Source organism: Lampris incognitus, chromosome 12 (genome assembly GCF_029633865.1).
Source record: "Lampris incognitus isolate fLamInc1 chromosome 12, fLamInc1.hap2, whole genome shotgun sequence".
Taxonomy (NCBI): domain Eukaryota; kingdom Metazoa; phylum Chordata; class Actinopteri; order Lampriformes; family Lampridae; genus Lampris; species Lampris incognitus.
In genome coordinates, this window is record NC_079222.1 from 25479073 (window position 1) to 25504589 (window position 25517).

Below are 25517 nucleotides of genomic sequence, written 5' to 3' on the forward strand. Positions count from 1 at the left end.
AAATACTGTAATAAATTTTTTACTTCTCTTTTTTACTTGCCTTGTTTCCACTTGACATTTTATTTTTCAACATAATGTATCACACAGCATTATCAAGAATCAAAGTCTCTTTTGGTTCCCTTTATCTTTTACATTCAGGCAGTAAGAAATCACAATTTGCTCTGGTAAAATATTAAAGCAGCCACACATGAGCCACAATTAGGTTACTATATACAGAAGCACAGTTATCACTGATCAAACAAACATGGATCTATTCTTTATTCCCTTCCTCCATTAAAGTGAATGAAATTAAATTCCTGCATATAATTTTTATTCGTTTGATAGTTTGCATTTTATAATTCAATCAAGTGTCATGAATTTGTCTCCTTGAATTAATTGATACTAGAGCTACAAGTCAAGTCAAGTAGGTTTAATTTGTCCCCAGAAGGGCAATTGTTGTGTAGCAGCGGCAACATTTAAACACACAAACACTCCACATAGCACATAAGGCAAATAACTACAAATAAATACATTTAGTGAGGAGAACAAAGCCAACGAAAAGCAATGCAGCAGTAAACAGTGTTAACAGTGTTTACCGAGGTGGAGCTGGTATTACCTCTTACAATTGGAGTTTAGCAGAGAAAAGCCTGAGGAGTGAACCTCGCTGTCGCCTCACAGCAAGAAGGCCCTGGATTCGAACCACCCCGGGGTCATCGCAGGTCGTCCTCTGTGTGGAGTCTGCATGTTCTCTCTGTGTCTGCGGTGGGTTTTCTCTGGGTGCCCTGGCGCTGGCGCTGGCGCTGCACGGCGGCTGTCCACTACCCACCGGCCGACCAGAGGAGGCGCTAGTGCAGCGACCAGGACACATACCCACATCCGGCTTCCCACCCTCAAACACGGCCCAGTTGTGTCTGTAGGGACGCCGACAAAGCCGGGGGTAACATGGAGATTCGAACTGGCGATCCCCGTATTGGCAGGCCCGCCGCGCCACCTGGACGCCCCTGCAAATCCACCTTTACATTGGGAGTTGTGGTATTATCCTGTGATGGCGGGATTACCACAACAGCAAATTAATTAACCTCAGACTAGCTGACGCTGTAAAGAGCAAACAGATGTTACACATTTTATTTTAAGGTAACAGTATCTCGTTGAACAATTCAGTGTCTTTTAAACAGAGAAGAAAAGCTTTCCACTTTACACACCGACAGGCATGGAAAGTCACAAGGGTCTTATTTCGCCATAGAACTGACTAGTTTTACATCCAGCATTTTTCCATGAAAGACAAAATACTACTTACGCATGGTTAGAACCTGTTGGTTGTTATGGGTTGTTTATTTATTTAATGATTAAACACAAGGTAACACAGGGACCCATGCTAGGACAGTTTGTACACAGACACCACCAGTCAGTGCAGAGTGTCTCACAGTAAATATGTGGTATTACAGTAAAAAGTTGCTGTGCTTTTCCGGTGGAGACAGAGGACCGCTCCACGTTGGATCAAAGCTCAGAAATGAAACTTAACTCTCAATTTCTCAGCATTAGATCTTCCGCCACACATTGACATCAGAAACGTATTTGGACCGTGGAAGCAATGTTTCTGCAGAAAACACTGGAAACTCTGCTGGTGGAGTTATTGGCAACAGTTAAGATTCAATTAAAGGAAAAAGGCGAACATAAAGGTTTTTAGCCTTTTTGAAAGTAGCCAGAGTTGGGGCAGATCTAACATCTGTAGCATAATAACTGAATGCTGCTTCACCACGTTTTGTAAGTAGATGTTATCTGCATCAACTCTGGCTGGGTCTCTGGGGTACAGAACGGACAATGTCGTGAATGGGATCACTTCGGGCGCACAATGTAAATAATCAGTGCTGTGAAGTTCTTACGTTCCAGTAGGGGGCGGTAATGCGACATTTCGGATGCTAACCGCCAATATAAAGCCAACAAGATGAAGAGGAAGAATACGACTCCTGACCTTTCAACCTGCACAGTTTACTGGGTTGGCGGGCTGGTGGCATCGTGTACGGCGGTGTCGTCTGTCGTCACGGTATATTTTTACACAATTTCTCCATCCGTACATGTTCCCAGCGCACGACGTCTTTCCACTCAGGTAAACTAGTCAGTTTATTTATAAAATGTGGTCTCGGCACCATCTTGTAGCATTTAGCCTGCCCGTTGAGTTGAAATTCACGCTGTCCATGCTAGCCTGGGTAGCTGAGAGCTGCCTGTCTCTCTGGCTTCACCCAGCTGCTACTCGTTCACTACAATTGCTACCCTGATTGCCTCTATTACCTTAGAAACGAGAATGTTATCTTTTAGAGAGAGATAAATGTTGGCGACACGTCTCCGTGCTGTACGACAAACGCTCTTAAAGTCGACTGCTTTTCTCAAACGTCTCTGAAAAAAATGTATGTATCTGAAGATTGTTGTTGTATTGTAATGTTGTTATTTTATGTTAAGTACCCTGAGAGAGCCACGAAATCGTAGCCAGATTCCATGTTGTGCAGACCTACATGGCCAGTAAATATGATTCTGATTCCGATTCTGATTCTGATATTAGTGGCGTAGCCATGCCGTCCAGCTTTGGGCCCAGCAGCCCTGCTACTACGCCTGCTGAGGCGCTGGAGAACTCTCGTCGGATCATTGACCGACACCTCCAGGAGGACCGCTGTTTTCCTGATTTGTCCACGCCTGCTGAGGCGCTGGAGAACGCTGGTCGGATCATTGACCGACACCTCCAGGAGGACCGCTGTTTTCCTGATTTGTCAGAGCTGCTCAGTGTCCCATCTCACAGTAAGTGATGCATTTCACAGTTTCCCATTTGGCAAACGCTTCTATCTAAGGTATATTCTAAGAGAGCCAGGAGTTAGCAGATGAACTCGAATATGACCAGTTGTCATAGTATCAGTCACAAGCAATCATGATATCAGCGATACACACCAGCCTAGCTGTGTGTTAGTGATGCGTGGGTCAGGGTTTTTTAATACCCGCGTCCACCCGACGCGTTATTAGAGCCAATCTGACCTGCTAAAATATGCGTTAATTAACCACCCGAACTCAACCCGAAAACCTCCAAATTGAGCCAAGGTTACAGCAAATTGGGCAGTGTTGCACTCTTTCTTTTTTGGGCTGTTTGCCCGGCATGATACACTGATTGCAAGGCATAGCCTGTTGAATATTAATTAGCCTGTTTTTAACTTTTCTCTGATTGAGTCCGTCATATCGTCAGTGGTAGCCTCTTCTTTCTCACCAGAAAGAGTTTTGGCACTGAAACAAAAGCTTACAGATACCACTTAGGGAAAAATCCCATACGGAAGCCTCAACACTAGAACACATGTGTTGCCCGAAAACCACAATCTCAAACCGATGATAAAACTGCTTGTGTGTGTGCGTGCATGTGTGTGTTTGAGAGAGAGAGAGGGTGACAGAGAGAGAGTAAGAGAAAGAGTAACAGTAAGAGACTAGTAATGCACAGTCTAGCCTATTGCGCACAGTATTTCTGTAAGTTATTTATAACTGACTCGGAACGCTGCTTTGTCACTTTTTGACCCGACCCGCCTGAACCTGTGGTATTTTCTAGTAAGGCCGACCTGAACCTGCGGGAACCGCGGGTTGTGGGTCGACCCACGCATCACTACTGTGTAGTCATTAACAACAGGGCATGTCAAATGAAACTTAGTGTAAATGCACCTTGTCAAGTCAGGTTTATTTGTCAAGTGAAGTCACTTTTATTTGTATAGCCCATTATCACAAATAACATTTGCCTCAGTGGGCTATATAGCAATACAACATCCTGTCTTTAGACCCTTGCATCGGGAAAGGAACAACTCCCTAAAAAAACCCTTTTAACAGGGAGAAAAAATAGGAAGAAACCTCAGGGAGAACAAGAGTAGACAAACATGCAATGGATGTTGTGTACACAATTTACAGAATACAATGCTGAAAGAGTGTCTTTATGCATGCTCAATAATCCATGTAATACAATCAAAGAAAGTTGAATCAGTTCATCTGGACACGTTTATTGAGAAACGTTTCATGAGTGATGAAACGTTTCACTGTCACCTCCACTGTTTTGAGCATGTTCAGCTCCAGGTTGTTATGGCCGCACCAGAGGGCCAGCTGATCAACCTCTCGGCAATATGCAGACTCGTCACCATCCCGGATAAGGCCAGTGTTGGTTGTGTCATCCTCAAACTTCAGGAGTTTAACAGACAGGTCACCTGAGGTACAGTCATTTGTGTAGAGGGAGAAGAGTAGAGGGGAGAGCACACATCCCTAGGGGTCGCCAGTACTGATTGTCCGGCTGCAGGATGTGATTTTCCCCAGCCTTACCAGTTGCCTGCTGTCTGTCAGAAAGTTTTCAATCAACTGGCAGATGGGGGCTGGTACAGTGAGCCGGGTGAGTTTGGAGTGGAGGATATCTGGGATGATGGTGTTGAATTCTGAGCTGAAGTCCACAAACAGGACCCTTGCATATTTCCCTGGGGAGTCAAGGTGTTGGAAGATATAGTGCAATTCCATGTTGACTGCATCCTCCACTGACCTGTTTGCTTGGTAGGAAAACTGCAGGGGGTTGAGTAGAGAGTCTGATTTTCTTCAGGTGGGCAAACACCAGTCTCTCAAAGGATTTCATGACCACAGATGTTAGGGCAATGGGCCTGTAGTCATTAAATCCTGTGATACGGGATTTCTTGGTGACCGGGATGATAATGAAGGTCTTGAAGCAGGAGGGGACTTCACACAGCTCCAGTGATCTGTTGAAGATCAGTTTGAAAATGGGGGTCAGCTGATCAGCACAGATTTTCAGACAGGAGGGTAACACACCATCCTGGCCTGGTGCCTTCCTGGTCTTCTGTCTCTGGAAGCGCTGGCGCACGTCTTCAACACAGATCTTGAGTGCAGGTGGGGGTTCAGTGGGGACGGGAGAGTGGCTGGCACGGAGTGCAGTTGGTTGTGTATTGTGGCTGAAGAGGGTGAGGGGTTTGAAAGTTTGCTTTTCAAAATGCCTTCATGTACGCTCAGTAATCCAGGTAAGAAAATCAAAGAAGGTTGAATCAGTTCATCTGGTTCCTCTTTGTCCTTATAAACATATAAGGGTGGGGATACTTGCATTCAGTTTAGACTGAAGAGGTCAGAAAGAAAGACTTATTGTTGTTAAAGGCACAGAAAGTTTTGGTGGATACACACATATCCTCACACAAGCTGATGTAAGATGTCACAGTGTCAGTAAGTTCATCCAGATTTGTAGATGCAGCCTCAAAAACACTCCAGTCAGCGCAGTCGAGGCAGGCCTGGAGCTCCAGTTTTGACTCATTGGTCTGTTTCCTCACAGCTTTAACCACAGGCTTTGCAATTTTAGTTTCTGCTTGTAGGTTGGGATAAGATGAATCAGACAGTGACCAGAGAGCCCCAGGGCTGCATGGGGGACAGAGCAATAGGCGTGCTTTAATATTGTGTAGCAATGATCCAGAGTGTTTTTGTCTCTGGTGGGACATTTGGATAACACGCGTATTTTGGCATTTCGTGGCTGAGGTTTGCTCAGTTAAAATCCCCAAGGATAATGCTCAATGTTTGTAATTTGATCAGTCAGGTGTTTTAATGCATCTTTAACACTGGCCTGGGGTGGGATATAGACACCGACCAGAATAGATTATGAAAATTCCCGCGGTGAATAGAATGGTTTACAGTCAATGAAATAGGTCTCTAAGTGAGGGCTGCATTATTTTTTCAACACTGGGACAGCCGTACACCAACCTTCATTCATGTAGAAGCACATGTCGCCACTCGGTTTTTTTCCCCTGATAGCTCCGTTTTGCGGCCCACCCAGAGGAGCTGGAACTGCGGCAGATGAAGTGTACTTTCCGTGTTATGCTTACTAAGCCAGGTTTCAGTGAGACACAGGGCAGCAGATCTGGAAAAGTCCTGAGTTTTTTCCATTTAGGGGTAGCAGTTGGTCCATCTTTTTGGCCAGAGAGCAGACATTTGCCAGGCGGATTGATGGGAGAACAGTTCTTAATCCCCGCTGGCAGCAGTTCAACGAACGCTCCAGCTTGTTACCCCTTCGGCGTCTTTGTCACAGTCTGTACAGGGCTGTCCCGATCAAGACCTCTAACACTTTCATTAAAATGTTCAATTAAGGTCGGTAAAAATGTCTGTGCAGTTTGTCCAGTGGACAGTTGGAGACTTAAAAGTTCTTCCCTTGCTGTATGTGATCAGTGAGTGGGTGCTGGAAACTAAACAAATAAACAAAAACAGAAAAGAAAAGGTACAAGAGAGTGCAGAGCCGAGGTTACCGCCCACGGCACCATCTTGATGCCTCCTTAGATGAGGCAACTCTTCAGATGGAGTTCCTGGAGATGGGAACATTTGAAGAGATGTTCCCATCTCCAGGAACTCTGCTACTAGTACTACTACGAGTAGTAGAAATAATTATAATAATTGTAATAGCAGCAACAACAACATCTGCACATAAAACAACTTTTGCTGGCACTATGAAAAAAACCACCGGATGTGTTGGCCCTCAGCTTGACATGCATGACATGATTTTTAGGGGTGTAAGAAAATATTGATACACTCGAGTATCGCGATATTATCTTTTGTGATACTGTATCGATTCTCAAAACCACTATATTGATTTTTAATTGTTTACATGTAAAGGTTCGTGACAAACATTTTGTTTGTAACCCCACAACTGCTAGATAACAGTGTCGTAATCTATCTTCAGCCATTTAACTCTTCCACTCCAACCCAACAATGTAAACTAAGACAGGAAGTAGCGTAAGCACAAAGAACACAAGCCTATGAAATTGCAATATATCGCCTTTCTTACAGTATTGCAATATTTCATGATATATAGAATCATAACCCCTGTATTGTGATACACATCGTATCGCCAGATTCTCGCCAAGACACAGACCTACATTTGGCCCTAGGGGAAAACTAATTTGGGAACTCTGCTCTATGTTTTCAAAATGGGTGTACACCCATTACTTTCAGTTTATCAAAGAAAAGGACAAGAACATAATTTATCACACTTTGATTCTTTGTCTGCCTACCCATCCCTGTGCCCAAGGCCATTCGTTTATTTAAAATGCCCAGGCTATTTAATTGTTCTATATCATGGCGCTATTGTTAATATAAGTGGTTAATATAAGATGTTTCAGGTCTACGGCTTCATTAGGTTGTACAATTTTGCCCACCACTGGATTTGTAATGAACTGCAATAAATTTGAGCTTCTCTGCTTTGATTACCTGCTATGAAACAACATTACTGAGCCACGCGGCCACCATCACCATATAGACCTGGCAGAAGGACAGACTACCTATGGACACAGGCGAGACTCACGTCACACCATTTACATCCACGGGGGAAGAGACAGGAGAAGACATCATTCAGAGAGAGAGAAAAGAGAACAGTTGCAATTAGTCAATCTATACTCTATAACCTTGTCGGCAGAACAGTGCTTGGTAAATTCATTGAGACAGAAATCTGACCTGCCATGTAGTACACAGGTTGTGAAGTACTCAATTTAAAGACAAATAAGGACTCAATAAACTGGTTGTCTGATGGCAGCAAGCAGGCTATTCCACAAGAAAGGGGCTGAGAGGAAAAGGCCCTGCCACCAGGTGACTTCTTTTTGTAAAAAATGTTTTTGTCCCAAAGGGCTTTACAATCAGTATAATATACGACAATATTCGACATCCTCTATCCTTGGACTTAGACATGAATGAGGAAAAACTCCTTAGCCTCCACATTAGCCCCATAAGCTTGCCATAGACTGACATTGGGAATAAAATTAAAAGGTCTTTTTTTTTTTCAACCTGTTTTCAATCAGCTATTGCATTGTTGAAGGTATGCTCGTGTTCTCAAAGGTTTCTGTAGGCTCATAAAGTGTTTAGTTGGGGTGTAGAAAAGGTTTAAATCACTTATTTTGATTGCCTGTGCTGTTGATTTTGAGTTTGAAGATAGCTCTGTCTCCTGAACTTGTTTGCTGTGTGTAACAACAAGATAAAGTGAATTTTGAAGACGGAGCATTTGCTGTGTCTGCTGCACTTTTGTTATCGTAATGTACTGCGGAGAAGTGGGGTCACATATGGGCAAGGTGCACCTTGGAGCATAAAGAGGCGGACAATGAGATACAAGTGGAAAGAAGGTTAATATTGCCACAAAACATTAAAAACTGGGAAATTATGCTATAAAATGTCCAGTGCGAATAGAAAAGGGCCAACTTGTTAGACACCAATGATAATGGCGTTTAAGTAAGGATGCAAAAGTAACAGCTGGTGCAAATCAGTATTAAGGTAGGCCCTGAAGAGGAATATTTTTAGGGCTTTCTTGAAGGATGTAAGTGGTTACAAATTAGTGGCTTTATTTATACTCAAATCAGTGAATTTGAGAATAGTATCATTTAGGAGTGTTGCTGTGAATTCATATTTTGCAGACATGCCGTCTCTTTCTGGAGTGTCAGACATGGACTACCCCCTTCAAGGACCAGGTTTCCTGTGTGTGCCAAATCTCCCAGAGCTCAGTGCATTCCATCGAGTTCCTCTACCATCTGAACTGGTAGAGCAGTTCACTCGTATCCTTTTCATCAATTTCAAAATAAACAAATTGAGTTTAACCTGGGGATGTTCCTTTTACTATGACAGTGAATCTTAAAATGTATCATCAGTGTAAACCCACCTTAACGGTCATAATAGATATGCAGTCTAATTGCATGATGGGAGTATTTCCTGAGATAAATCGAGCATGGCTTACTGTTGACAATAGTATCTTCATGTGGAATTATGAAGATGGGTGAGTACATTTACATTTTAGGCAGTTGACTGATAATGTTAGACATTATTCACAACAATCTTGTTTTTTTTAATTGATCTAATTACCAGTTAACCAACTGAAAATTATTTGGACCCTGTGAAATCCATTTTTGGTTTTCCCCAAATTTTATTTGATTTTTTTCCTTATTTTCAGTTTTTTTTTCATTTGGACTTTTTACCCATTTTTACTCTAAGAATGTTTGTAATCAGCAGCAACAATAAAAACAAAAAATGGCATTTTGAATTCATTTTAAGCAAGTGTTTGCATAAGTGATTTACAGTACAAACAAAAGCATGAATTAAAGCGTCTTTGTTACCGGTAAACTCATTCTCATCCCATGGCATCATATAGACACTTTTGCCAAAATGTCAATATGACATGTAAGGTACCCTTCTGTGTCTATATAGATGTGCTGGATAGCGAGATTTGCCAGTGTAGTTAACTTTAGCCCTAAATCAAACCCATACCTAACCTGTTTTTTTTTATATAAAAAAAAACATTAATTTATTAGGCCAAACCAAATGTCTTCTGTGGTGCTGGTTACTTTGACATTTATTTCTCTATCCTATACAGCAAACCCACATACATTTACTTACATGTGCTCATTCTGATGTGCACACTCATGCATAAAGACACAAGCGTGGCAGGGTTTCTGTGAAAGGAGAGCGACAGATGGTCTAAAGATAAATTGTCTGAAATTCCTGATACATTATCAAATTTTGTAATCTTCCAAATTCTCCAAATTATTTGTGCTTCCGTTTTTTTTAATCTGAAATGCGTTTTCATGTCTCAGTTTTGTGATTTTGTCCATGTTTTCCACATTGTGGAATTGTAGGGCCCTGATTTATGTATTTTCATTTTACATTTTGAACATGGCAAAGATGAAGTGAGGACATTTGTTGATACATCCCTATTTCATTTCTTGCAGAGGTGATGTTGTATATTTTGAGGGTGCCATTGAAACCATCTTGTCAATTGGTCTGGTGAAACCAAAACCAGGTAGATATTATACTCCAACTATTGAATTTTCCTTCTCCCTTTTATTTTGTCTGTCTTATTACTGTTTCCTCTTCCTTCTAGGGATTTTACAGCCCGATATCTGCTACCTCTTAGTAGTGGCAACTTTTCTGGAAGTATTGATCCTTGGGCTCAAGTTCCCAAGAGGCCAGACTGGTGAGTCCCCCAAGCCTCAACCAATGTGCACACTGGGTTACTTGAATAACCTTGGCATGGAGTATTTGTGAATTTGTTGGTGTTGGCGACCCCTAATGGGAGCAGCCAAAAGTAGTAGTAGTAGTCAGTTAGGCTGATCTAGTTTTACATGTTGGAGACCTGCAGCAGAGATTTCCTCACTACATTTGATGGGTGTATGCAGTATCTAATTTCCATGCTAGCTAAAATAGCTTCTGGGAGTAAGGGTAAAAAATCAGGGCATTAAATCTGAGAATGCCAGTTCTTGATATTAATATGCTATAAATGTTTTTTATAGCAGTGTTATTAATACCTACGCCAATTAGCCAAAACATTAAAATCACGGGCCTAATATTGTGTAGGTCACGCTCATGCTGCCAAAACAGGTCTGACCCATTGTGGCACGGACTCCACAAGACTTTTGAAGGCGTCCTCTGGTATCTGGCACCAAAACATTAGCAGCAGATTCTTTTAGTCCTGTAAGTTGCGAGGTGGGGCCTCCATGGATTGGAATTGTTTTTTCCAGCACATCCCACAGATATTGCTTGATCGGCTTGAGATCTGTAGACTTTAGAGGCCAAGTTAACACCTTGAACTCTTTGTCATGTTCCTCAAACCATTCCTGAAAAAATATGTGCTGTGTAGCAGTGTGCATTATCCTGCTAAAGAGACCACTGCCATCAGGGAATACCGATAACATGAAGAGGTGTAACTGGTCTGCAACAGTTTTTAAGTAGGTGGTATGTGCCAAAGTAACATCCACATTAATACCAAGACCAAAGGTTTCCCAGCAAAACATTGACCAGAGCATCACAATGCCTCCGGCAGCTTGCCTTCTTCCCATAGTGCATCCTGGTGCCATCTCTTCCCCAGATAAACGACGCACATGCACCCGGCCATCCACATGATTTGAAAGAAAATGTGATCAATCAGTCCAGGCCATCTTCTTCTGTTGCTCCATGGTCCAGTTCTGACGCTCACGTGCCCATTGTAGGCGCTTTCAGCAGTGAAAAGGGGTCATCATGGGCACTGTGACCGGTCTGCGGCTACGCAGCTCCATACGCAGAAAGCTGCGATGCACTGTGTTCTGACACCTGTCTGTCATAGCCAGCATTAACTTTTTGAGCAATTTGAGCTGCAGTAGCTCAGGAGGAGCAAGCAGACGGGCTAGCCTTTGTTCCCCACATGCATCAATGAGCCGTGGGTGCCCATGACCCTGTTGCCAGTTCACCGGTTGTCCTTCCTTGGACCACTTTTGGTAGGCACTGACCACTGCATCCCGGGAACACCCCACAAGATCTGCCGTTTTGGAGATGCGCTGACCCAGTCGTTAGCCATCACAATTTGGCCCTTGTCAAAGTCGCTCAGATCCTTAAGCTTGCCCATCTTCCCTGCTTCCAACACATCAACTTCAAGAACTGACTGTTCACTTTTGCCTAGTGTATCTGACCCCTTGATAGGTGCCATTGTAACAAGATAATGTTATTCACTTAGCTATAAGTGGTTTTAATGTTTTGGCTGATTGGTGTATATACTTCTTTTGTTGGTTTGCCTCAGTCATGATTTTGCCTCTCTTTTTGTGTAGGTTTAAATGACAGCATGCCTGGTGGGATTCAGCTGCTGCCAGACCCTCTTTACTCGCTTCCCACAGACAGCACCTACATCATGGCCATCACCTCTACAGACCTGGGTCGCATCTTTATGGCAGGCAATGATGGCTGCTTGTATGAGATTGCTTACCAGGCTGAGGCAGGCTGGTTTACCCAGCGTTGCAAAAAGATCAACCACTCCAAAAGTAGCCTTTCCTTCCTCGTCCCCGCTGTCGTACAGTTCTCCTTCTCCTCCTTCTATGAAGATGGTAAGGGAAGGAACTCAAATCAATGTGAAAAGATGTTGTCTGTCCTCCACTTTAATTTAATGTAGATATTCTTGTTGTTGTCCTTCCAAGATCCCATTGTGCAGATTGCCATTGACAACTCCCGTAATGTACTCTACACACGCTCAAAAAAAGGAGTCCTTCAGGTATATCTTCATGTCACATCAGTATTTCAGACGTATGGCTGTCTTTCAGCAACTGTGAAATTGACATACAGTACCTTGCAAAAGTATTCAACCCCTTGACAGTGATCACTAATTTCTGGATTATAAAATATACTCACATATCTGTTCCTGAACAATATCATTTTTGTGAACCCATAAGCTCTAACAGCATGTTCTCAAAGCCAAAATAGGTTGTTTCGCTGACTTTTTGTGAATAAATTAAAAACTGAAATATAGTGCTTGCATAAGTATTCAACCCCCACATATCAATACTTTGTAGAGTACCCTTTTGCTGCAATAGCAGCCATGATTCTCTAGGGCAGGGGTCGGGAACCTTTTTGACTGGGAGAGCCATAAAAGCCAAATATTTCTAAATATATTTCATTGAGAGCCATATAGTATTTTTAACGTATAATAAATTAAATATGTCTTACTTCTAATGCGACTTCTGGTGCTGCATGGTTTTGCTGATGGCCTTGTCTGGTTCATACGTGGTGAGGTTGAGCTTCATGCAGGCGTTGAGGCTTCCATCAGTTAAACGTGAGCGTAGGTTGGTCTTAATGTTCCTCATATGCGAGAAAGACTGTTCACATGCATATGTAGAGCCAAACATGGTCAATACGGCAATACTCACACGCTGCATTGTGTGGTATGTCACAGGAAGCTCGTTCCAAGTTTTAAGAATCAGCTGGTCTTCAGGTTGAAGATTTTTAATTTCTGTCCACTTGTGTTCCCTCGCCAGCTCTGCTCGCTGTCGCGCAAGACTTTCCAACTCTCCATTAAGTGACTTGAACTTACTCATCCACATGTCTGATGCCTTCAGGTCAGCAACTTCCAGCTCAAAGTCTCCGATAGAGACCCCGGGGATGCATGTCAGGTCGATTTTGTCCACTGCACACTCATGTGGATGAGTGATGAACTTGAAAAGACCAGTGCGCGCACGAAATTCTCCAAAACGTGCTTTGAATGACTGCAGGAGATTGAACGTAAAGCCAGCTAGCTGCTGGAGATCCAGATGTTGAGTGGAGTCACTTGCTAAGCATGCATCTCTAAATTGTTGCAGTCTTTCAAAGTGCAGAAGACGACCTGTTTCAATGTCCCTGAGAAAGACTTCCAGCTTGCTTTCAAATGCAAACACTGCTTGTTGAAGGGATGAGATTGTATTTCCAATACCTTGCATTTTCACATTGAGCTGGTTCAGATGGCCAGTTATGTCCACGAGATAGTGAAACTGCAGGAGCCAGTCAGTGTTGTCTAGCTCAGGATGCTTGACGCCTTTCATTTCAAGAAAAGTCCGGATTTCACTCAGGCAAGCTGCAAAACGGCTGAGCACCTTCCCCCTTGACAACCAACGCACGTTGCTGTGTAAAAGCAGACCGGGATAATGATTCCCAACTTCTTCTAACAGAGCTTTAAACTGGCGATCATTTAAAGCTCGGGCAACAATAAAGTTGACCACTCGAATGACCAGAGACATCACCTCGCCAAGCTCCTGGCCACACGTCTGAGCGCAAAGCGCCTCCTGGTGCAGGATGCAATGAAAACTTAGGATGGCTCTCTTTTCATGTTCACGGAAGCGCTACAAATCCTTTGTTCTTCCCCAACATACAGGGTGCACCATCAGTACAGACAGAAATAAGTTTATCCATCGGTAGTTTTTTTTCTTTAGCAAACTCCATGAAAGACATGAATAAATCCTCTCCTCTTGTTGTCCCTTTCATTGGCAAAACAGCCAAGCTTTCCTCACGCAGTGTGTCACCTGCAGCATACCTGGCAATGATACTGCACTGAGATAGATGGCTAACGTCTGTTGACTCATCTAACGCGAGAGAAAAGTATGTCCCAGCGTTTATGTCCTTAATTTGTGTTTCCTCGACTTGATTTGCCATCATGATGCTACGATCGTGCACAGTTCTTGCTGACAGGGGCATGTCTTTTATTCGTTTGATTATCTTGTCTTTATTTGGAAGTCATCAAACAGTTCATTGGCCACATCAAGCATGAATGTTTTGGCATACTCGCCATCTGTGAATGACTTTCCATTCCTTACTATTGCCAAAGCCCCCGCAAAGCTAGCGGAATTCCCGTCACCTTGCTTGGTCCACACACGTAGTTGCTGCTGACTCGTCTGCACTCTCCGCTGTAGCTCCTCGCATGCCCTTTTCCTGCTGTCCCCCGCTGGATATTTCGATGCAAATGAAGCATGGTGCGTATCGAAGTGCCGCTTTATATTTGACCGTTTCATCGATGCAATTTTATCATTGCATATTAGACATACCGCAGATCCTGCTCTCTCCACAAATGCAAATTCCTCTGTCCACGCAGCCTGGAATGCACGGTAATCATCGTCTTTTTTTCTTTTCGCCATCTTTTCCGTTACAAGGGTTGAAGCGGATAAACTAGTTGGCTATCTGATAAAATTGATTTCTTCACCTTTACAATGACCCGGACATGCTCGCGAGCCATTGGTTCCCGACCCGACCCACGGGTGACCCGTGACCCGTGAAATTTATCTTCAAAACTAATTTCTGTTTACTTTAAAATGACACAGTATTATTAAGAAATATCACAAGTATTTTAAAATCAGTTCCAAACTGATTTTTTTGAAAAAAAAAATAATTTTCAACTCAAAATTGTCTGGGAGCCATATGCCGTCACCGGAAGAGCCATATATGGCTCGCGAGCCATAGGTTCCCGACCGCTGCTCTAGGGGTAAGTATGTATAAGCTTTGCACATTCTTGTGGAGTAATTTTTGCCCATTCTTCCTGGCAGAATTTGTACAGGTCTTGCAGATTGGTGGAATGGCCCCTCTGGACTGTGCTTTTCAGTCTATGTCACAGATTTTCAATGGGGTTGAGCCACTCCAAAACGTTGACCTTTTTGTTGCTGAACCATGCCATTGTTGCTTTAGCGTTGTGCTTAGGATCATTGTCCTGGAAGGTGAACCGTCTCCCAAGCTGTAGTTTTATGGCACACTGCAGCAGGTTTTTTTTTTCTCCAGTATTTCCCTGTATTTTGCTCCATCCATTCTTCCCTCAATTTGAACAAGGTTCCCAGTGCCTGCAGATGAAAAGCAACCCCATAGCATTATGCCGCCACCACCATGCTTCACTGTAGGGAGGGTGTTTTTAGGGCATGAGCAGTGTTAGGTTTGTGCCACACATAACGGTTTGAGTTTTGGCCAAAAAGCTCAACGTCTGTCTCATCTGACCACAAAACCTTTACCCACATCCTGACTGGGTCTCTCTCATGCTTGGTAGCAAACTCCAAGCGTGCTTTTATATGCATAGTTCTGAGCAACGGTCTCTTTCTTGCCACCCTCCCATACAGGCCAGCTTTATGGAGAGCGCGTGATATGGTTGACTCATGCACATTTACTTCAGTTTCAGCCACTGACCTCTGCAGCTCCTTCAAAGTGATTGCAGGATCTTCTGTGGCTTTTCTCACCAGCCCATGTCTTGCTTGGACACTTAGCTTTGAGGGACGGCCTGTCCTACAAAGTGTCTGGGTGGTGTGATGCAGCTTCCACTTTCTGACAATGGATCCAACAGTGTTCCGTGGGATATCCAAACACTTGGATATTGTTTTGTATCCCTTTCCCACCTTCTGCATTTTAATCACTTTGTCTCTTATTTCAGTATTCTGCTCCTTTGTCTTCATTTTCTGATGGAGTTCACGCCCGCCTAATGACCTTTACACAGAGTGCTTTTTATACCCATAAATGAGACTGTTACTTTAATGTCTTACAGGTGCAGACTAATAATTTCTAATTGTGTTAACCTGAGTTTGTTTGAGGAATAATTTGTCAGTTGTGTAAACTTGGAGCACAAGGGGTTGAATACTTATGCCAGCACTATATTTTAGTTTATTAATAAAAAATCAGCAAAACATAACTTATTTTGGCTTTGGGAACATGCTGTTAGAGCTTATGGGTTTTTATAAATAATATTGTTCAGGAACAGATGTGTGAGTATCTTTCATAATCCAGAAATTAGTGATGACTGTCGAGGGGGTTGAATACTTTTGCAAGGCACTGCACATTCAAAGTTTGAAATAAATGGTTAAAGTTGCACTGATGAGTTATTGTGCTGTTAGTTCAATAACTGGTGTGTATGTCAGGTGTATGACCTGGGTGCAGATGGACAAGGTATGAGTCGCGTGGCAACTATGTCTCAGAACTCCATTGTGGCAACTGCTGGAAACATTGCCAGGTGGGTTAGTGTTTGTTGCTCCTCACACATTTCTTCCAGTCATGATTGCCATAGTTGTTCTTTCTAGAAGACAAAGCATTATGATCTGAAAGTGTGTATATTGATTCTTTGCTATTTGCATCTCTCCTGTCTTCACAGGACAATTGATCGTTCTGTCTTCAAACCCATTGTCCAGATTTCTGTGATTGACAGATCAGAGTCCTCAGACTGCCACCTGCTGGCCATCACCGATGCAGGTGTGGGGAAGAAACCAGTATTGATGAGCAGAGATTGTAATTTCACTCTCTCCATCCAGCTTCTTTGTTTTTCTGTGACTTAAAATCTGTCTTTATCATTTTCAGGTGTACGTCTCTACTTCAGCACCACACCCTTTGCCCCACCACATCAAAAACATGTTGGTGCTCGACCAAGCCTGCTAGCCTTGGTCCATGTCCGTCTTCCACCAGGGTTTTCCGCCTCTTCTACCTCACAAAAGCCTTCAAAGGTCCATAAGGCTTTACACAGCAAAGGTAAAATCATTAGGTCTGTTCCCTTTTGACACAGTGTACTATCTAACATGTTATATAACCTGCTATTTTGTTGACAGTATTGCCATACATTTCCTACCGCATCAAGGCCTCATACATTTTTAGCATGGCTGGAAACAATGGGAATCAACCTCCTAAAGGCCAAGACATGCTTCCCTGAAGGTAGAAAAGGTTTCAGGGTAACCTTGGCTTGCAGAGACATAGATACTCATATCTCTGAAATCTCAGCAACATGATGGCCATATCTTCGGGAATTAAATGCCATACCAATGCTGATTGGTCAAGCAAGAAAAGGCATCCAGTACTTTTCAGCAAAACGCTCAAACAACTCATTCTCTATTGCAGTATAAACATGTATGTCGTGGTTAAGTACGGGGGGCTGTACAATAATCAAATTAAATAAATTACAGCCTTTGACTATATAAAAACTAAATTGCTCAGATATTTGCTATTATTATTTAATTATGTCTTCATCAGATGATATATTTAGGCTGTTTTTGTAATTATTATGCTGTTGAAAGACGGAGGCAAAATCAGACTTCGAGGTATTTGTTTTTGTTGAAATGAACAGACTACAAAAACACTTTTATTAATTTATTAATTAATTTGTAGTAGTTTTTAAGTTCCAATCATGTTTGGGACTGTTTCAATATTTAGTTTAAGTTCTTTTTTTTACATTTAATGTTTTACAAGCCTTGTTACGTTTGTTAGATTAGCAATATGTGTTTTCCGTTTTGTTTTTCCAGGTAATATTTTAACTTTTTCTATTTTGCTATTCAAGTTCAACCATGTCTGAAGTTTATAAATTGTTTAAAAATAGTATTATAGTGGTTAAAATGTAAATTTTGGTGTCAGTCGTTTCCTAACAGACATACTAACACATGCAATGCATTAATATCTCATTTGGACATTTATCTGGACAGAATATAGAGTTTAAAAATTGGTGGTCATTTTGACAGCCCATGGTCATTATAGGTAGGGGTGAAATCCCGGTCATTCTAGTGTTTAAGGTTTTTTTTAAGGAGTTGTTCGTTATCCGATGTGAGGGTCTAAGGACAGGATGTTGTATTGCTTTAAAGTCCACTGAGGCAAATTTGTAATTTGTGATGATGGGCTCTACAAAATCAAATTGACTTGACTCAACTACAGTCCTGGGTTTTTACTGGGATCACGTTTGACATGTAAGGGTCCATGACTCACAATCCCAAGAAATTTTCTGTATGGTACAGCAGTCTTCCCTTCATTTTAATAGTATTGTCACTCCTTCAGCCCTTTCAGTGAACGGGGCTTAACAGAAAGCCCAGGGTTGGAAAAATGAGAATAGCAGGATTTTGTTAATGATGCTTTAAATATAGTCTAAATCTAGCCTTAGGCAAGGTGGCTGATTTGCCTGTAATACAGATTTTTATCCTTGTAGGGGTTTCGCTGATGGCTGCTTCTGATACCGGGGACAGTGACATCCTGTGGTGCATCAACCATGATTCCTTTCCCTTCAAAAAACCTCTGATGGAAGCTCAAGTAGGACTTTAATGTGCTTTCATATCATGGGTCAAAATTTTAGGGACAAAATATTACATTATGCATTTCTTTTCTGTGGTATTTTTTTTAAAGATTTTGTGTATTAAATTGCAGATGACGTCCAATATAGATGGTTACTCCTGGGCCCTTTGTGCCATTAATGAGGAGAGGAAAACCAATATCTCTACTCCCCTAAACAAGGACCAGGTCCCTCTCACTGATCCTCCTGTGGTGGTCCAACAACACAATGTTGCTCGACAGAAGTTTGTCCTTCTAACTTCAAAGGTGATTGTCTTATCTTCTCTATGACCAATATTTGAGTGGCTTAAAATATATACACTGATCAGCCAAAACATTAGAACCACTGACAGGTAAGTGAATAACATTGAGTATCTCGTTATAATAGCACCTGTCAAGGGGTGGGATATATTAGGAAGACAGCGAACAGTCAGTTCTTGAAGTTGATGTGTTGGAAGCAGGAAAAATGGGCAAGCGTAAGGATCTGAGCAACTTTGACAAGGGCCAAAGTGTGATGGCCAACGACTGGGTCAGAGCATCTCCAAAACGGCAGGTCTTGTGGGGTGTTCCCATCTGGTCCGATCCCACAGAAGAGCTTCTATAGCTCAGATTGCTGGAAAAGTTAATGCTGGCTATGATAGACAGGTGTCAGAACACATCTTGCATCACACCCTGCTGTGTATGGAGCCGCGTAGCCACAGGCTGGCCAGAGCACCCATGCTGACCCCTGTCCACAGCCGAAAGTGCCTTCAGTGGGCATGTGAGTGTCAGAACTGGACAATGGAGCAATGGAAGATTGTGGCCCGGTGTTATAAATCATGTTTTCTTTTACATCATGTGGACAACTTGGTGCGTGTGCACTGTTTACCTGGGGAAGAGATGGCACCAGGAATGCACTATGGGAAGACTGCAAGCCACCGGAGGCAGTGTGGGCAATGTTCTGCTGGGAAACCTTGGATCCTGGCATTCATGTGGATGTTTCTTTGACATTGTTGTAGACCAAGTAAACACCCTCATGGCAACAGTATTCCCTGATGGCAGTGGCCTCTTCCAGCGGAATAATTTGCCCTGCCACACTGCAAAAATTGTTCAGGAATGGCTTGAGGAAGATGAAAAAGAGTGCAAGGTGTTGCTTTGGCTTCCAAATTCACCAGCTCTCAATCTTATCAATTTTCTGTGGGATGTGCTGGAAAAACAAGTCCAATCCATGAAGGCCCCACCTTGCAACTTACAGCACTTAAAGGATCTGCTGCTCATGTCTTGGTGCAAGATCTCAATCTGATCAATTTTCTGTGGGATGTGCTGGAAAAACAAGTCCAATCCATGAAGGCCCCACCTCGCAATTTACAGGACTTAAAGGATCTGCTGCTCAAGTCTTGGTGCCAGATACCAGAGGACACCTTAAGAATCTTGTGGAGTCCATGACTTGACAGGTCAGAGCTGTTTTGGCAGCACGAGGGGCACCTACACAATATTAGGCTGGTGGTTTTAATGTTTTGGCTGATTGGTGCGTGCGTGTGTGCATGCGTGCGTGAGTGTGTGCGAACCTTTAAAAAAACTTAATGTAATGTTTTCATTGAACTACAGGGAAGTCACATCATTGAGAAGCTGCGGCCAGTGGACCAACTTCGCCACCTTCTTGTCAGCTGTGCTGGAGGAGAAAGTGAAGATATAGAACGTTTTTTCAAGATGCATAGGGTAAGAAGTGTTTATTTCCCCATCCAATAACACACACTCACATAAACAAACACATGTATACATATGTAACGTTACCTTTCCACAAGGCTTCACTTTATATTCCACAGGAGGAGCAAGCATGTGCCACCGCTCTGATCTTGGCTTGTTCCAGTGCTGCTTGTGACAGAGAGGTTTCACTGTGGGCCGCCAGAGCCTTCTTCAGGTCATACTTTGTTTTATTTATTTACTTACACACACACTCACACACACTTACACAGTGTGCAGGAACATAAGGCAGTTTTTATATTTTAATTAGGTATGGAGGAGAAGCACAGATGAAGATCCCTGCAACTATCACATCTCTTAGTGACATTGGACCCATGTTTAGCTCTCCGATGGAAGGTAATTTTTAGTATGACAGAGCAAGGATTTACATGTGCTTGGGTTATATCAATGGTGCCCAATTACATGCCACAGAAGACCAATTGTATACAGATTTTAATTCCAGTCCAATATCAAAGAGGGTTGAATCAGTTCATCTGGATATGTTGTTTATTGACAGATACGTTTCATCACTCAATTAAGTGACCTCTGCAGGTATCCCCACCCTTATAAACAATACAGTTGCATAATGACCGAAACCAACGGCCAGTTTCATATGCAAATATGGGTGTGACCATTAACTAGAGTTTAATGGCCATGTGTACTATTCACAGAGGATTTGGAAATGTTTGCAATCATGGCATTGTAAGATGGTGACAGATGTACTCTTAGGTCCCCCACTCAGTTTAGGGATGGTCGTTCCCATTTCACATAGATGGCCTCTTTGACTCCCCATTCAAACCAGCGTTCCTCCCTATCAAAGATGTGCACATCCTCATCCTTGAAAGAGTGGTCACTGGCCTGTAGATGGGCCAGTGTCATGTCGATTTTATTTGTATAGCTATGGCCCGTGTCTAGCTGTGGTGAGGTTGTTTGCATTTGTCTCAATCTATTTCTCTCACTCTCACTTGGAGTCAAATGGTGACGAGAGAACATGCTGTATAGTCAAGTCAATTTTATTTGCATAGCCCATTATCATAAATGACAAATTTGTGTCAGTGGGCTTTACAGCAACACAACATCCTGTCCGTAGACCCTCACATTGGATACGGAACAACTCTCTAAAAAAAAAAAAAAAAACCTTTAACAGAGAGAAAAAATAGAAAGCAACCTCAGGGAGAGCAACAGAGGAGGGGTCTCTCTCCCAAGACGGACAACATGCAATGGATGTTGTGTTTACACAATTTCACAGAATACAACATTGAAAGAGGATAACAGAATCATAATGGAATTGTAAAATATATGAAGAATATGATGAGGAGGATGCAAAGCAGTGTCCAGATGCCACCGGAACAGCTCAGGACCTGAGCCACGCGACCAGCATGACCATTAAAAAAAAAAAACCCAACAACAGTCACACATCTAACAAAATTATATGAACTCCTGGCCGGATGTGTTGGCGCTTCTGCGTTGTACCATCCCTGAACTGGGGTGGGGATGGGGGGTGGAACAGTACATCTGTCACCATTTTACAATGCTGTGATTGCAAAAATTCCCAAATCCTCTGACTAGTACACGTGGCAATTGAAACTCTAGTTAATGGTCACGCCAATTTGCGTATGAAACTGATCGTTGGTTTCGGTCGTTATGCAACTGTATTGTTTATAAGGGTAGGGATACCTGCAGTCAGTTGAGACTGAAGACGTCACTTAGATGAGTGATGAAACGGTTCTCCCAATAAACGTTGTGTCCAGATGAACTGATTCAACTTTCTTTGATATTCTTTCCTGGATTATTGAGCATGCATAAAGACATTGTTATCATGTTATCAGAAAATAATAATTGTTCAGGTGATGATATATTTGATTAGGGTTGGCCCCACAATTTAATAATGTGTGTAAAGCTGTCAAATAATTTGTCACTGATGGTTTCTTTTAATATGCCCTCAGGTCATGCAGCCCCATTTCTCTCCACATCCTTTGTGCATTCTCCGTCTGTCATTGACCCCATCACTGCTATGTCAGCTGGACCAGAAGTAATCTTCTCAGGAAAACACAATGGCATCAGCATCTATTTTGCTCGTATTCTAGGGTTTGTTAAAAATCACATTGCAGTTCCTGCATGTATTTGGCATTTTTGTACATTTTGAGTGATTTGCATTTATTTATTTTGTATTGCCCTAATGATTTAGGCTCCTCATTGTAGCTGAAGCTATTGGTCCTGATCATGTAATAATGAAGGCTCTCTTTTTTTCGCTTGGATGACCTTTTAACATAATTGTAACAGAAATGTTTGGGATGGAAACCTTGCCATTGAGAAGACCTTGAGCAAAGAAAATCAAACCATTACTATTGTAAGTATTGTGATGTAACGCTGTCCCCCCTCCCTCAATTTCTTTAGCAGGAAATTGGTGCTAAGAGGTGCTAATCGATGCTATAATTTTCCCCACAGCTGGAGAGCGTTATGAGCTCAACTGATATACAATTGATCCTTATGGAGCTATGCGGTTTGAGGGATTTCCTTGATAAAAATTCTCAGTTCAGCCCCTCATCTTTGGGTGTTGCCAGGTAACGTTATAACTGTCATTTTGATCTTACAGTTGTCCTGATGCCTAGAATGCTTACTAGCACTTGAGGCCCAGTATGTGCCACCTTCATTGGTCCTCATTCTTCAACCAATTATGACTATCCCCAGTCCTGTAGTGGGTTGTTTTTCACCTAATCTAGCCATTCACTTGATTTAGATTTTTTTTTTTGAGATACTTTATTGATCCCCATAGGGAAATTGTGCTCTGCATTTAACCCATCCTAGCTGTGTAGCTAGGAGCAGTCGACAGCTGCTGTGCAGCACCCGGGGACTAACTCCAGTTCCTCTTGATATGCTTCGGACAAGGGCACAGACAGGAGTACTAACCCTAACTTGCATGTCTTTTTTGATGGTGGAGGAAACCAGAGCACCCAGAGAAAACCCTCTGCAGACATGGGGAGAACACCCAGGTCGTCCACACAGAGGACGACCTTGGATGACCCCCAAGGTTGGACAACCCCAGGGTTCGAATCCAGGACCTTCTTGCTGTGAGGTGACAGTACTAACCACTGCACCACTGTACTGCAGTGATAGGGTTTATAAAAACATGAACTTTGTTCATGTTTATGCCCTGGCCTGGAACCTCCCTGCATAGTTTGCATGTTCTTGTGTTCACATTGGGTTTCATCCGGGCGCTTTGGTTTCCTCTCAAATCAGAACACATGCAGTCTTAGGTGATACTCCTGCCAATTGTCCTTGTTAGCATTGGTCAAATATAGAGGGAATAATTTCCCCATAGAGATTAATTAAGTGTAATTTAATATATTTGATCTTCACAAATTAAATGTCTGAAGGGTTTTTTCATATACAACCTGCCTCAGAAAATATGAGGATTATAAGGAAAGAACTGCCGTGCCGGTCCATTATCCCAGTTTCTGTTAATTTTACAAGGATTGTAGAAATATGCTAAAAATAGCTGCAGTCAGAGACTAGAGAAGGAAAGCAGAGCTGTTAAATGATAGATGGAAAAGCAAAAGAGACAGCGATGCGGGATTACTTGATTAAAAGTCTTTGGTTAGTTTGAGTTGCTTGGTGAAGGTTAGTGACTAGGGATTCACATACTTGTATCCTTTGTAAGGAGTGGCTTACCCTGACACAAATTGTACTGAGTACAGATCAGGCCTGACAACCACAAGCAACTTTGTCAATCTGCTTCAGCGTGCATGTAATGCTGTCAGTCTCCTCGTTTGTGGGGTAAAATTTACCTGTACTTGTAATGAGAATACAAATAAAGTGGGTTGAGGCCCGAGAGTGCAGACTTCTCCTTACTAAAAATAAATTGCTGTAAGTAACTTGTTGACGAGCACAATAAAAGTGATTTGTCATTTGACACGATTAATTTCAAGTTGGTCTGTATTGGAACTTTAAATGTTGTGACCATTTTCTGCTGAACAACATGTGTGCTGCTCCCTGTCCCTGTTTCAGCTCTCCTGCCAACTTACACCAGAGGCCGCTGGGCTTTATGCGGCCTGATGGTGCCAGCTCCCAGCAGGTCCAGCAGGAACTTATGAGGAAATATCATAGTGAGTAATGAGTACTTGCTTCTCTTATGGAGAGTGTACTTGGGGTAGTGAAGGTAGATCAAAAAGGGGTTTCAAAATTAACAACATTTTTTTTTTTGGATCCCCGCCCCCCTTTTCTCCCCAATTGCACTTGGCCAATTACACACACTCCGAGTTGTCCCAGTCGCTGCTTCACCCCCTCTGCTGATCTGGTGAGGGCTACAGACTACCACATGCCTCCTCCGATACATCCCAGTCGCTGCTTCACCCCCTCTGCTGATCTGGTGAGGGCTACAGACTACCACATGCCTCCTCCGATACATGTGGAGTTGCCTGCCGCTTCTTTTCACCTGACAGTGAGGAGTTTTGCCAGGGGGACATAGCGCGTGGGAGGATCACGCTATTTCCCCCAGTTCCCCCTTCCCCGTGAACAGGCACCCCGACCAACCAGAGGAGGCACTAGTGCAGCGACCAGGACACATACCCACATCCGGCTTCCCACCCGCAGACACGGCCAATTGTGTCTGTAGGGATGCCCGACCAAGCCAGAGGTTAACACGGGGCTTTGAACCAGCGATCCCTGTGTTGGTAGGCAACGGAATAGACTGCCATGCTACCGTGATGCCAACAACAGCATTTAAATGACCCAAAACAAAAAGTTGACTGTTTGAATCATTTGTGGTCGTTCCCCCCCATTTCCAATCATGACACTTTTTGGTCATTTAGTCACTTTCCGTCCCTGATTTATCCTTGCTCTTTTTTCAGTGGAGGCTCAGGTCTGTGAGAAGATGTCCCTGCAGGCACTCCAGCAGTTAGTTTATCGCTCCTGTCAGACATTGGCCCTCTGGAAACTCCTCTGTGACCATCAGTTCAGCCTCATTATGTCAGAACTGCCAAAGGTTGGTGCCACAATACACACACACACACTCACATTTATTATGTCCTGTTTACTTTCATAATGGACAGGCTTACCTGTATTGTATTGTATTGTCTTGTCTTGTTTTGTTTTTTTCAACCACTGGCTAACCTCAACATTAACCCTTTTCTATTCCAGAAGTTGGCATAGAATATTTGAGCCATTATTTCAGGGATCATCTTCTGACTGTGCTCTGAATGTACTGGTTTATAGGAGTTCCAGGAGCAGATGAAGGGCGTGAGTTTTAAAGATGTACTGATCCGGGGCAAGGAGCTAACTGGAGCTCTCGTCACAGCGCTCATCAATGTTTACATCAAGGACAATGCCTCCGTAGATGCCATCAGCAATCATCTCCGGGATATCTGCCCACAGCTATACAGCAGTGATGACAGCGTCTGCTCCAAAGTATACATACACAGTTTTTGATGTTGTAAACATTTTCCCTACATCTCGGTACTCTTATTCGCAATCTCCATATTTTCTTTCCATCTTTC

At 42.8% G+C, this 25517-nt stretch overlaps 1 protein-coding gene across 1 annotated transcript in view; it reads left to right on the forward strand.

The window, feature by feature from the left end:
* Positions 1-1987: 1987 nt before the first annotated feature.
* The window catches only part of nup155 (nucleoporin 155), a 35536-nt gene continuing 12006 nt past the window's right edge, over positions 1988-25517 (forward strand). The window contains exons 1-22 of the mRNA XM_056290602.1: positions 1988-2086; positions 2537-2769; positions 8418-8555; positions 8677-8773; positions 9723-9793; positions 9875-9967; positions 11571-11843; positions 11934-12007; positions 16146-16237; positions 16376-16473; positions 16579-16746; positions 18182-18282; positions 18397-18567; positions 19888-19998; positions 20106-20200; positions 20294-20379; positions 21969-22110; positions 22306-22372; positions 22471-22586; positions 24031-24128; positions 24873-25006; positions 25237-25428. Of these exons, the coding sequence (XP_056146577.1) occupies positions 2055-2086; positions 2537-2769; positions 8418-8555; positions 8677-8773; positions 9723-9793; positions 9875-9967; positions 11571-11843; positions 11934-12007; positions 16146-16237; positions 16376-16473; positions 16579-16746; positions 18182-18282; positions 18397-18567; positions 19888-19998; positions 20106-20200; positions 20294-20379; positions 21969-22110; positions 22306-22372; positions 22471-22586; positions 24031-24128; positions 24873-25006; positions 25237-25428 (2682 nt within the window). The 5' untranslated portion in view covers positions 1988-2054. The remainder of the gene's footprint in view (positions 2087-2536; positions 2770-8417; positions 8556-8676; positions 8774-9722; positions 9794-9874; positions 9968-11570; positions 11844-11933; positions 12008-16145; positions 16238-16375; positions 16474-16578; positions 16747-18181; positions 18283-18396; positions 18568-19887; positions 19999-20105; positions 20201-20293; positions 20380-21968; positions 22111-22305; positions 22373-22470; positions 22587-24030; positions 24129-24872; positions 25007-25236; positions 25429-25517) is intronic.